The sequence below is a fragment of the Rattus norvegicus genome, chromosome 2 (assembly GCF_036323735.1).
Source record: "Rattus norvegicus strain BN/NHsdMcwi chromosome 2, GRCr8, whole genome shotgun sequence".
NCBI classification, from domain to species: domain Eukaryota; kingdom Metazoa; phylum Chordata; class Mammalia; order Rodentia; family Muridae; genus Rattus; species Rattus norvegicus.
In genome coordinates, this window is record NC_086020.1 from 33,411,424 (window position 1) to 33,425,101 (window position 13,678).

The following is a 13,678-nucleotide window of genomic DNA, read 5'->3' on the forward strand; positions in this document are numbered from 1 at the left end:
ATCTGCTGGCCAGAGATTTCACACACATCCAGGTGCTGTCTCCAACCAAACTCGTGGGTTAAAATATCAGCGTCCTGGCTGGCGGTAGTACACGCCTTTAATCCCAGCACTCTGGAGACAGAGACAGGGGATCTCTGTGAATTTTAGGCTAGCCTAGTCTACAGAATGAGCTCCAGGACAACCAACAGCCAGGGCTATATAGAGAAACCCTGTCAAGAAACAAACAAACAAAAAGTAGAAAAGGGAACATTACACTTAAAGAATGGTAGAAATGGGAGCCTAAGAGTCACGCTAGTCCATTTATCTAACAACTGAGGCCCACAAGAAAGGGTCAGCTTTGCCTCTTGATGATACAGACTTACTAAAGCCTGGTTTTCTGGCTTGTATGCCTGTGTGCACTCCCGCACTGACCCAGCCTCCCGCTGTGGCTTCCACTGAGAATCACGAACCTCCATCAGGCACTCAAGACACTGGTGCACAGAGAAGGAGCACATCCTTACGCCGACGGGACAGGCGCACCTTGGCTTGTCCTATCCAGATGCTTAGTCACTTAAGCATGACACACAGACACCAAGCAGGGCTGAGATTAGCTCACGCCTCACAAAAGTCGTCCTTTGCCCTCATCAAAACTCTTACAAGATACCAGGGACGCTGCCTGGGTCTTTTGCTCCCTGGACAACTGTTAAAAGTTCAAGGTAGAAAGAAAATACATTAGGCCGATGACCAGAAAACCTGTATAAACAAAGATAACATTGATGCTTGTCTAGGCTGAGCGACAGACGGTAAAAAGTTAACAGTACCAAGAGTCGGGGCTGAGATAGTAAGTGGGCAAGCTTTGGGAAAAAATTTGGCCTTAGTTTATGAAGAGGTATGCTCATAGACTCTTCACCCCAGGAGTGTCAGTGAGCCAAAGAAGTTCCTATCTCATCCCCACCCCCACCTCCCACCCACGCCCCGCCCCCAGCAATGGGCGAAGACACCCTGTTGGTGGTCATGCTTTTATCTCAGTCAGAGGCAGAGAGGATGGCAGACCTTGGTTCAACCTAGCTTGATGCCTGGCTTGGCAACCAAAGCTGTCTTAGGTCGAGGACTCATAAAAACCCAATCAAATCCGGGTAACGCAGCATGGGAGGAAAAAGACAGACACAGACCTAAGGATGACCTCGACCTAAGGATGACCACGCCACCACACATCTCCCCTCCAGTGCACAGCACAGGCAGGCTGTAGACACCTGATTGGGCCAGGGCACCTACTCTCATGGCCTCAGGGGTCAGCTTTCCCTACTGCTGCCTGGGGGGGGGGGGGGGGGGGGCAGAAGGGGAGGGGTGTGGGAGGACAGAGGACAGGGGTGGGTGTCCCCTGCATCTATGCCATGCCACCCAGCATGGGTGAAGGATGTTACCCAGGGACCCACCAGCACACGGCCAGCCTGCAGCAGGAGCCACCACAGCATGCCAGTATGCAGTGGTCAAGAGGGAAAGAGACGAGGAGCGGCTTGAGCATTATAAAGAGAGATGGGGCTGGAGATGTGAGGGTAGAGCGGAGCAGCCTGCTGTCAGTGGGCCACCTGGGGCCACAGTGAGGTCCCAGCCCTGAGCAGTTACTGAGGGCCATGATTGACATGCTAGTAGAGATGTCCACGTGGATGTCCCCGACTGGGACAGCCGCTGGGCCCATGAGGCTGTCCTGGGGCTATGCAGAACTGCCCCCCACTTCCTCACTGAATGTGGCGCTCCGGCCAGCTGACCCCATCTCTATCTCTCACCTATGGCATTACTCAGGAGAGTGGGCCCTGGCCTCAACCAGGCAACACTGTGGAGCCGGCCTTCGTGGCAGATGTGGGTGAGCAAACTCTGAGAGTGTGAGTGTGGGAAGCGGACCTGGCCACTTATTTGCAATGGGGTGGCACAGGGGCAGAAGTGCTGCCCCACCCCTTGCCACCTGCAGCAGTCAGGAGAACTGGTCCTGGGGTCATGAGGACAGGTGAGCTGGCCCTGGACTTTGCGAGCTGGAACACTTAGTAGAGCAGACCTTGTACCTAATCTGTACAGGACAGTAGAGCCAGCCCTGTTAGAGGGGGCGCAGGTGAGCTCCCGGAGTGTGGGAGAACTGGCCCTGCCACCCTTCTGCCCCCTTGCCCCTTGCCCCCTGAGCCAGTCAAGAGAGCCAACTCTGGGGTCATGAGAGCAGGTGAGGTGTAGGTTCATCACTGCTGCAGCACTTGGGAGAGTGGACCCTGCACCTCAACTACAGCAGAGCTGGCTCTGGAGGAGTGGGTGCAGGTGACCCCGCCCTGAGGACTTGAGAGCAGGCTGAGATCCAGGCCTCTGAACTGGCCCACCCCCAAATCTATGTCATCTGCCAACAGTTGGGATGTGTGAAAGGACCAGTCCTGCTATTGCAAAGCTACAGGATCTCCACAACACAGGGCGAAAATGAGGATCCAATATGATGGTGTCACAGAAGCTGGAGATCTCAAGCCAGACCAATGACTCATTGCAACAAACATCTGCAAGTGAAGATGTGTGGACAGAGTGGGATACACTGTGACACACCACAGCCTCCACGATGAGATGTTGTCTATGCCTTGGTTTTTTGTTTTTGTTTGCGTTTTATTTTGGAGGGGAGGTTGCAAGGGTGAGGGCAGATCTGAGGGAACGCAGAGATGAGTAGGCCTAGGGTGCGTGATGTGAGACTCACAGAGAATCTAAAAGGTTTTTTTACAGGTTCATAAAAATAGCAATTGTGTTTTTGTTTTGCTTTACGGTAATGCTACTGATCACACCCAGGACCTCCAGCACAGCGGGCACACACTCTACAACTGAGCTACACAGCGCCAGTCTACCAACGCCATTCAACGGCCCGTCAAGAGGAACGAGATGAACTCTCAGGAAATTTTGGAATACAAATGATCAGATTGTTGCCTGTAGTTATATCCAACAATGTAGATGAGTCTCATTAGCCTAATGTGGAACCTAAAAGGCAAGTTATAAGACAATATTTATAAGGAGAGCCCCACATTCTCTCCCTCTCCACCCCACACCCCCCCTCCCCCGGTCCCAGGAATTGATCCCAGGGCCTTGCACATGTAAGGCAAATGCTCTCTACCACTGAGCTACACCCTCGATCCAACACTTTCTATGAAGCTAAAAAATGTTTTTAGGTGAAATGTTGGCTGGAAAAATGTGTTCATAAATGTTCGTTATGAAACAAATGTAACAAGAAATGTTATGTGTGTACCAAAGATAACAATGTAATAAGCCAAGATCCTGTTAATCTACTTGTGTGTGTCTTAAATCCCAGTTAGAAACAAAACTAACCCAAGGAGGCCCCAGAGCGTGAAATACTCAGGTTCAAGCCAAGCTTTGCGGCAGACTCTGTGATCCAATTTTTATGAATGAAAATGCCGTCTGCAGATAAAATTCAGGCTCAACACCAATCTTCTCCGATCTCTAACACTTTGCAAACTCACCATGAGAAAATGACTTGTTGGCCTTTTACATAATTGCTCTGGTCAAAATGTGTTCAGGGGGGTTGGGGATTTAGCTCAGCGGTAGAGCGCTTGCCTAGCAAGCGCAAGGTCCTGGGTTCGGTCCTCAGCTCCAAAAAAAAAAAAAAGAAAGAACAGAAGAAGTCAACCTTTACCAAATAAAGGTGGCTTTTAGGAGATACAAGTTTAGTGTCAATGCATGGTCACATGGGGGGAAGTTAAGTTAGAACTTATTTCATACTGTAATTGAAAGTGAGTTTCACAGGCTAAAGACTGTCTTGGTGTACGGTGCTTGTCTAGCATGTAGTGGGTCCCAACCTTACGGAGCACAGCAAGAAGACAGGACAGAAACCACAAAGAAATAGATGGGAGAGGGGTTGGGGATTTAGCTCAGTGGTAGAGCGCTTGCCTAGGAAGCACAAGGCCCTGGGTTCGATCCCTAGCTCCGAAAAAAAGAACCAAAAAAAAAAAAAAAAAAAAGAAATAGATGGGAGACTCTAAAGCATAAAATCTGAGCGCTCTGTCACTCATACTTCAAAGCAAAGACTTTAACCGAACACAGAAGTCAAAGGAGAGAGACCATGAGAACCTAGAAAAATGTAACATGTTAACAGTAACACAGTAAGCTTCAAGAGAATGGCAGGAAGGAAAGACAGAACAATCCAAAAGAAAGCTAAGCCATGCTATGTAAGTGATAAGATCATAAAATAGACAAACCTGCTTAATCACAAAATGTTTTTAGATGAAACTCACAAATTTGACAGGCTGAAAATGTCCAGAACAGAAAAAGGTGTTGGGAAATAAGCGATTTCAAATGTAATCAGTTAAGCGGTTATGCAAAGCTTTTAAAACCAAGGCAAATGAAAGGCAAGTTGCTTAGAGACAAATGCTGGCACTGATCAAGCGTAAAGAGACTCCTTGCACAGTCATTGGGCCTGCAGCCTCCGCTATGGGCTGGTGGGTAGCCAAGGATGTTTGACAGGGGCCAGGTGAAACAAGCCACTGGTTTAGGGATGAAGGAGAAGCGGAGATAACACATTGGTAAGAGCACCCCTTTGCAGGCAGGAGTTATCTGCGACCGCCAATTGTGCCTGCTAGGCAAGTTACAAAGTAACAAAGCTTTCTGTGTGTCTTTTATCCTTGGATTCAAGAGTCTCGGGTGGAAGCTGGTAGCTCGACCCCTCCCAGAGCAAAGGCAGGTAAAAAGGAAGCCAGTTTAGGGCTGGTGTCAGCTAAGCCCAGTGGAACAAAAAGGAAAGCCAGGAGGGGCTTGTAGCACAGCAGCTCCTGGGCAAAGATGGTAGCAATTTTTAAAACTACAGGCCACACACACACACACACACACACACACACACTCTCACACACACACACACACACACTCACACACACTCATACACACATACACACACACACACACACACACACACACACACACAGGTTTGTTTGGTTTTGTTTTTTAGAGACAGGGTCTCAGTATGTAGCCCTGGCTGTCCTGGAACTCACTAATGTAGACCAGTTTAGACTCCAACTCACAGATCATGGTGCCTCTGCCTCCCAAGTGCTAGGATTAAAAGGTATGTGCCACCGTGCCTGCCAAAATTTCATTATTTTTATACTAAGAATGTCTTGCAAATTGTCACAAAGACCAGTACTTAAAATATCAAAAATTAACAAAAAAAAAAAAAAAAAAAAAAACCTAACTGCCAAAAATAGGACCAGGTTTGGGTTAATGGCTATCCACAAAAAGAATGCTTCCTGGGGCTGGAGAGATGGCTCAGTGGTTAAGAGCACCAACTGCTCTTCCAGAGGTCCTGAGTTCAAATCCCAGCAACCACATGGTGGCTCACAACCATCTGTAATAAGATCTGATGCCCTCTTCTGGTGTGTCTGAAGACAACTACAGTGTACTCATATATAATAAATAAATCTTTAAAAAAAAAAAAAAAAAAAGAATGCTTCCTGCAAATGGGTGGGATGGGGATATATAGGAAGGACTAGAGAGAGAAAAGGGAAAGGGGGAATTAATGCAATTCATATTTTAACCTTTAAATGATTAACTAAAAATTAGAAAAGAAAAAAAGTGTGTGGAAATCCCATATGCTGTTAATAGTTGCTCAATGCACAAGTGGTGATGCTATATAAATTTGCATTCCTCAATTTCTAATGGCTCCATGTGCATACCCTTTAGCTGACTAATGGTACAGTGGAGAATCCACCCTAGATAGTTGAAGACCTGTACACAAGAAATACAAAGCAGGGTTTTTAAATTCTTTTTTTTTTTTTTTTTTTTTTTTTTTTTGGTGGTGGTGGTGGAATGGTTGAGGTTGAGACAGTGTCTCGTTATGGCTGTCCTAGAACTCATTTTGTAGACCAGGCTGGTCTCCAGCCCAGAGATCTGCCTCCCTCTGCTTCCCAAGTGCTGGGAATAAAGGCGTGTACCCAGCACATGGCTAGGTTTTTGTTGTTTTAATTCTTATCTCTGTATGCAATTCTAAATGGAAAGTTTATCCATCAGCAAACTGTGGCATAATCACACCAATCAGGCAACTGTGAAGGTAAGGAAGACTCGCCAAGATAATGTAAAACGGGCGAGAGGAAGACAGAAAGTCCCGATAAGGCAGCTGGTGGGAGGGGGTCCTTACAAAATAAGACAAATATGGTGGGGCATATACCTGCAATCCTTGCTACTTGGAAGGTTGAGGCAGGTGTACTAAGAAAGTTAAAGGCCAGCCTGGGATACATGAAGAGTTCAAAGCCAACCTCAGCTAGATAACAAGACCCTATCTAGAGGGAAAAAATTACAAATTAAACCAGGGCTGGCAAGATGATGGTTCAGCAGGTAAGGAAGCTTGCTAACAAGCCTGACAACCTGAGTTCAATCCCTACAACCCGCAGGAAGGAGAGAATAGATGGTGAAAATTTGACTTTTGGCCTCCCCACTCATGGCACGCTACACATACACACAGATAAACAAACAAGCAAATAAGGTAAAACGATGAAACAAAAGAGGCCGTAAGAAACCGGGAGACCTTAAGGAAACAAAAAATGGGAGAGGCCAGGCATGATAGCCTTTAATCCCAGCACTCTGGAGGCAGAGGCAGGTGGATCTCTGTGGTGGTATGGTCTACACAGTAAGTTCCAGGACAGCTAGGACTATGTAGAAAGACCATGTATCAATAGAAAGACCATGTATCAAAAAACCATAAAGATAACCAAGATAGCAAGGAATAATCTTCCTAAATGATCTTTTCGTTTTAATCCAAGCCAAGGCTTCCTAAAAGCAGTCAGGCTGGAAACTTTTTCTCACCAAACACATACTCCACAAATAACAAAGTATCAAGGTGAAAGACGCAACGATCCAAATGAATCTCTCCAAGGAGGCCTGACAGACACAAGAGCGGGCATCCTCAACAGACTGACTAGGAGGCACAGGGAACGCAGACTCAAGGAACCTTCTAACTAAAGACAGACATTCTCTGTGATTGTTGTGAGACACGTACTCGTGTATAAAAACTCATCAAGCATACAGTTTTTTGTTTTAATTTTGGTGTCTTCAGGACAGGGTTTCTCTGTGTGGCTCTGAATGTCCTGGAACTCGCTTTGTCGATCGAGCTGGCCTCAAGCGCAGAGATTCACTTGTCTCTGCCTCAAAATGCTGGGACTATAAAAGTGTGAGCCACCACCACCCAACTAAATTTTATACCTACTCTGAGTATGGCGGTTTTTATAAGAAAGGCCCACATAGGCTCATATATTTCGATGCTTAGGCAACAAGAAGTGGAATTGTTTGACAGGATTAGTAGGTGTGGCCTTGTTGGAGTGGGTATGGCCCAGTTAGAATAAACAGGTCACTGGGGCTTTGAGGCTTCAAAAGCCTACACCAGGCCCAGTCTTTGGACCTCTCTGGATCAGGATGTAGCTCTCAGATACTGTCCCAGTGCTATGTGTGCCACCATGCTCCCTACCATGATGATAACGGGTTAACCCTTAGAAACTATAAGGAAGCCCCCAATTAAATGCCTTCTTCTGTAAGAGTTGCCTTGGTCATGGCATCTCTTCAAAGCAACAGAACAGTCACTAAGACACTTAGTATATGGACAGATATCATTCTTCACTTAACAGTATCAAAAAACTTTCAAGCCATTTATCACAACATTCAGGAGGCTAAGACAGGTGGATCTCTATGGATTCTAAGCTATCCTGGGCTACATAGCAAGCTGTAAGCCACCCAAGGATACATAGTTACACCCTGTCTCAAAAAAAAAACAAAACGAAAAAAACCCAAAAAAAAACAAAAACAAAAAACAAAGAAAGAAAAAATATTATTTTATTCCATTTTTATTTAGGTGTGTGTGTGTATGTGTGTGCACACAGGTGCGCGCATACATGCATGAGCACACAACTCATAGGAATTGGTTTTCTCCTTCCATCCTATAAAGTAAAATACGGTCATCAGAGCTAAAAAAAAAAAACAAAAAAAAAAACAAAAAAAAAACAAAAAAAAAAACTCAGTGGTTTAGAGGACTGGTTGTTCTTACAAAGGACCTGGGTCTGATTCCCACATATACATGGAAGTTCACAACCATCTGTAATTCCAGTTTCAAGGGATTCAACACCTTCCCTTGGTTTCTGTGGATATCAGGTATAAACATGATCTGTAAGCAAAACACCCATAGACATAAAATGAAATAAAAATTTTAAAAAATCTGTTATTAAAAACCAAATGGTCCTGAGGTTTGGCACCAAGCGTCTTCATCCACTGAGCCTTCTTGTTGGTCCTTAAAACTGTTTTTGAGGAAGATTTAATGACATGATAAAGTACCTATAATATTCGGTCAAAATGACAGAATTTTATACCTACATAAAAATTGTGATTATACTTCTGACATTAGGAAAAATGACAAAAGATGTAGGTCAAACAGGCATGAAAAGAGAATGTTCAAAATTCTCTCTGCTTCAAATCAGCTGATATGCCTTATATATGCCTTACCCTGTGTGTGTGTGTGTGTGTGTGTGTGTGTGTGTGTGTGTGTGTGTGTGTGTGTGTTGGGGAGGTTCAACTCAGGGACTCTCATGCTAAGCAAACACTATCATTTAGTACCTCTAATAGTTCAAAATAAAAGAAAAAAAATCTGTGATTTCAGGACATAACAAAATAAAAGTCTATCTGGAATAAAAACTAAAGCACTGAAGAAGTAACTGAAAGAATACATTATAGGCTGGAGACACGGTTCAATACGAAGTGGCTTTCTAGCTCACCCAAAGCACTGGGCTCTGCCCTCAAATTGCAGAAAACAAAACAGGGCAGACAACCCCCTTGGAACACTGGAAAATGGCCAAGTACCCAATTATTGACTATAAAGAACAAAGTAGGCTCACTTTACAAAGAATAACAAATCCAGAAAAGACACCTCCTGTGCAGGTTTGGTTTTTTACTGATTATTATAATGCTAAGCGCTGGCCTCCAAGACTCTGAGTCTGCACACAGCCTGAGGGACCTGCCCCCAGTTAATTCTGATTGGTAAATAAAGACGCCAGCAGCCAATACCTGAGGGAGAAGAAACATAGGTGGGAGTTAGGTTTCCCAGGCTAGAGACCACGAGGAAGGAGGGAAGGAGGAAAGCTGCTATGGCAAAGAAAAGCAAGGAGAGCTGTCATGGTATAGAAAAGGAGTCAGCATGGAAGAAAAAGAACGTGCAGGAGGGAGGAGAGCAGCCATAAGCTAGAGAAACAAGAAGAGCCGATAGGGCTAGGGGCCAAGACAGCATTGCCCAAAGGGCTGCCTGGCTGGAGTTACGGGCAGCTCAGACGAAATACAGAGGTAGATTCTAACTGCATGGAGGATAAGCAGCTGGCCAGCTCTTGTGCTACTTAAGGCATATTAAAATATAAAGTGTGTGTGTGTGTGTGTGTGTGTGTGTGTGTGTGTGTGTGTGTGTGTGTGTGTGTGTGTGTTTCATTCCAGGAACATAAATGGTCAAAGGCAGGAAGGAACACAGACAGGATTTATTAAATTACATTTAGTACAACCTCCCTCACAACAACAACCACGCCCCCCTAGTAAGGTAAAGAAACAACTTACACAGGAGATGCAGGATGGGAACTTAGCATTTTACAAATGTTCTCATAAAAAAGCAAAAGGATCTAGGGTAGAAGGAGTGATCCTAAAATCTAAAGAGGTGGCAAAATTTAGTATAGTAATAAATTGTGAGACCTATCCCAACTTGTGAATAAAGGTCATCACTCCAGTCCCAGACTGGGGTTGAACTGAAATGTGTACCTGAGCTCAGTGGAATGAGCTTGGGTAGCAAAAAGAGAATAGAAGGAAAAAACTGCTTGAGGTTTAAATACCCAAGTCACTTATCATAAGGTACTACATATGAAAATAATAATTTCTGTGGGGATATCTTGGGTCAAGTGTTGAACCCAAGGCTTTCTACACCTAGCAATGCCACTAGCCAAAAGGAATTCTTTTTCAAATACTTTCACTTCTTCACCACTACCATGAGTTACTGCAAATATCTGTTGATAAATTATCAAAAGCACTTATAACTGATTAAACCTTCTAGACAGTAAAGCAGGTGAGAGGCTAAAGTTCACTGTGTCTCTAGCATCACTGGTGCTGGTCTCCCTTGAGCTGGTTTATTTATTTATCTTTTTAAAGCCTCTCGAAACCGTAAGTAAACAAATCCTGGCAGCCAGTGAAAACCTGACACACCCAGAAACTCTCAGCAAAACATTTACTCACGGTCCACAAAGGACTGTCCTATCTACAGGTGGCCTCGCCTGAAGCTAAAGGTCGAAAGAAAACACTCCCCCAAAGCTCACACTTCACAGAGGAAGTGACCTCCTACAGAAGGCAGGGAACAGCACCTGCCACTCTGCAGCGGGTAAGCCACACCCTTTCTCGATTTCTTAACATGGCTTCTTTTTTTTCCTTCACTAACTAGAAGTTTCATCTAAGCTTGTAGATTTCCTAAAAACTCAGGCATTTCGAGCATTAGAGCTAAAAGATTGAAGCCCTCTTTTATCCCAGTGCCAGTGGCCACAACGACCCTAACCTAGAGTCAGCCAGGGTCCAGAATTCCAATTAGTTTTCATGGCAAGAAATCAGTCTGGCTAAAACCAGGCAAGATGTTAAAGGCCTGGGATCCTGGCTACTTGGTTTAGTTACAGAGTGAGTTCAGGTCCAGCCTGAGCAATTTAAGGAGATCCTATCTCAAAAGCAGGAAGTACAGGAGTATGGGGAGATAGCTTACACAGTAAAGCCCTTGTCTTGAAGTTGTGAACCTATAAGTTCAGATCCCCAGAGCCCAGGCAAAAGGGAAATGCAGTAGCAGTCTGTAATCAGAGTTCTTCTTTAGTAACATGGAGGCAGACACAGGAGCATCCTAGGAAGCCCCCGGGACCAGCTGGCTTGGCAAGTGCAAAGTGTAAGATAAGGCCAACCCCCCAGGTTGTCTTCTGATAGTTACACAGGGCCAGTGGCAAGTGCACATGCCTATACTCACGAGCAGGAATACACACGTCCAAACACATCCCCCACACAATCTACTAAACACAGACTCACAAAGATTCAAAACAAAAAGTGGCCATTATAAAACCTAGGGCCATAGCACCGGGGCAGAGCCCTTGCGCCCTGGGTCCCGTAGCCGGTACTGAAGAAAAGAAGAAAGAAACAGAAGGAAAAAAAAGAAACCAAGTCTCTATACCTGCTTTTCACAGCATCCCAATAGAAACAAAGTCTCTTTCCACAGACTTCTAAAGGGTTGGGTAACACTCCCTGTTCAGGTGCTTTTTAAGAAGGATTCCTAGACTCTCAAAAAAAGAACAGCACACAGGAAGCCTGCTGAGATTCACAGTGTGTTGCCCTCCCTCCTAAAATAGAAACTTCTGTAATCTCTGTCTTTGTCACACTCAAGTATTTGATAAGCGAAATGGGATACAAGTGAGTCACTGTGATTGACCATGTTGCTATCAATGAGGTTACCAACAGTGGCCATTCCCACAATGCCTCTGCCAATCTTGACCCCAGCTGCCTCCACCACACAGGCAACTGCTTCCTCCAAGACAGTTAAAAGAAAAGCGGAGGGGAGGAGTTCTTGCATTCTGCAAAGGCCAAGTTTTCTTTGTGACTTTTTTTAGGAGGTATTCCTTCCAGAGCCTGGATCTAATCCTTGAAAACAGAAATGATTTTATCTTTTAATGAGGCAATTTCCACTGGCCTACCTTTTAAACATTCTGAGTAAAACAAACAAGTTGGCCCAATATGGTGGTGCACACTCCCAGCTCTCAGGAGGCATAGGCAAAAGGATATCTGTGAATTTGAGGCTAACCTAGTCTACAGAGCAAGTTCTAGGATAGCAAGGGTTGTTACACAAAGAAACTCTGTCTCGAAAAAGAAAAAGGGAAAAAAAAAAAAAAAAAAAAAAAAAACAAAGGGCTGGAGGGATATCTCAGTGGTTAAGAGCACTGACTGCTCTTCCAGAGGTCCCGAGTTCAATTCCCAGCAACCACATGGTGGCTCACAACCATCTGTAATGAGATCTGATGCCCTCTTCTGGTGTGTCTAAAGACAGCTACAGTGTACTTATATATAATAAATAAATCTTAAAAACAAACAATTTATACAACATACAAAGATTCTAAGCATGACATTTAACAAAGTACAAAAAAGTGGGGAGATTTTAATAAAGGTGAGAGTTTAATTAAGAGTTAAAAGTGTTTTGTTTTATTTAAACTTACCCACTCTTCCACATTAGGGGGCTGTTCATCATAAATGTGTTCCTTATCCCACAAAATATTAGACTTATCATACCGGTCCATCTTTCTTCGGGTTTTCACAGCAAAAACAATGATTAAAGCAAAAGCCACAATAATCATGAACCCCAGGACAATGGCTATAGCCTAAAAGGGGATGAAAGATATTGACATAATTAATTTTAATTGCTTTAATTGAAATCTACCTTCTAGGAACTAAAACCCTTACCGAAGGGCCTGAGCACTTGTAGTTCAATGAGTATAAAACTAAAAGTAAATTGTCACAGATTAGTTCTATCATAAAACCAACCCACGCCAACTAGACTAAAGCTAGCAAAACACAGATAGAGTGAGGTGGGGTGCACATAAACAAAAAGAACACATTCCACGTGACTCAGCACTCAAACCCTGCTGAACTATCGGAACCCCATTTCACAATAGAAGAAGCAAATTCTAAAATATGTGTACCCCAGGAGCTGCTGAAAAGAAGTAAAAATAGCCAGTAAATTAATGAAATCAATTTGTGTGTGAGTGTGTGTGTGTGTGTATGTGTGTGAGTGTGTGTGTTTATCAGTGTGTGTGTGTATGTGTATGAGTGTGTGTGTTTATCAGTGTGTGTGTGTGTGTGTGTGTGTGAGTGTGTGTGAGTGTGTGTGTGTGTATTCATTGGTGTTTTGCTTGCATGAATGCCTGTGTGAAGGTGTCAGATGCCCTGGACCTGGAGTTACAGACAGGTATGAGCTGCCATGTAGGTGCTGGGAATTGAACCCAGGGTCTCTGCGAGAGAAGCCAGGACTCTTAACTACTGTGCCATCTCTCCAGCCCCTTTGTTTTATTATTTTTTTCCTAGACAATGCCTCATGTAGCCCAGGCTAACCTCAGACACTCTATAGATAGCTCAAGGTGATTTCAACCTCTTGATCTTCCTATCTCTTAGGATTAGACAGCCTCGAAGTCTTACTTCTAAAGGGTTTTTTAAAATGCTATTTTCAGAAGTAGCTTCAGATACTCAATCATATCTTACAACCCCGTTCAAGACACATGCCTGGCAATTCTTTTTACAATGTTAAGTTTTGGGGGCCATAGAGGATCTATCTTAACATAAATGAGAGAGATGTGAGTTAACTGACCTATAGAGTGAATGATGAATGACTCCTTTGACCTAACGAGTTTGTCTGTTTTTTGTCAGGCAGATGCATTGTCAGTGGCCAGTGCTGGTTACACACTCGAGGGGAGCAGGAGTCCTCCCCACCCCCCTGGTCTACCTCACAGTGACATCCTTTTGCAAAGAATACAGGTTTCAAGTAGCCAGCGGATTAAGAGGGTCGGGCACGTGGTGAGTTAGACAGACCAATTCTGCCAGTTCTCAGCGCCCACCAGACAGGTCTGAACAGTGGCAGCAGGCGCTCTGAAAACCTACACCAGCG

At 44.5% G+C, this 13,678-nt stretch overlaps 1 protein-coding gene across 9 annotated transcripts in view; it reads right to left on the reverse strand.

Annotated features, from left to right (window-relative positions):
• The window catches only part of Ocln (occludin), a 50,905-nt gene that overhangs the window by 20,121 nt on the left and 17,106 nt on the right, over positions 1-13,678 (reverse strand). For 7 of the 9 annotated variants that reach the window (NM_031329.3, XM_039103242.2, XM_006231853.5 and 4 more), the window contains one exon: positions 12,237-12,398. The exons of the other annotated variants lie outside the window; for them this stretch is intronic. In NM_031329.3, the coding sequence (NP_112619.2) occupies positions 12,237-12,398 (162 nt within the window). The remainder of the gene's footprint in view (positions 1-12,236; positions 12,399-13,678) is intronic. 9 annotated transcript variants of the gene reach the window in all.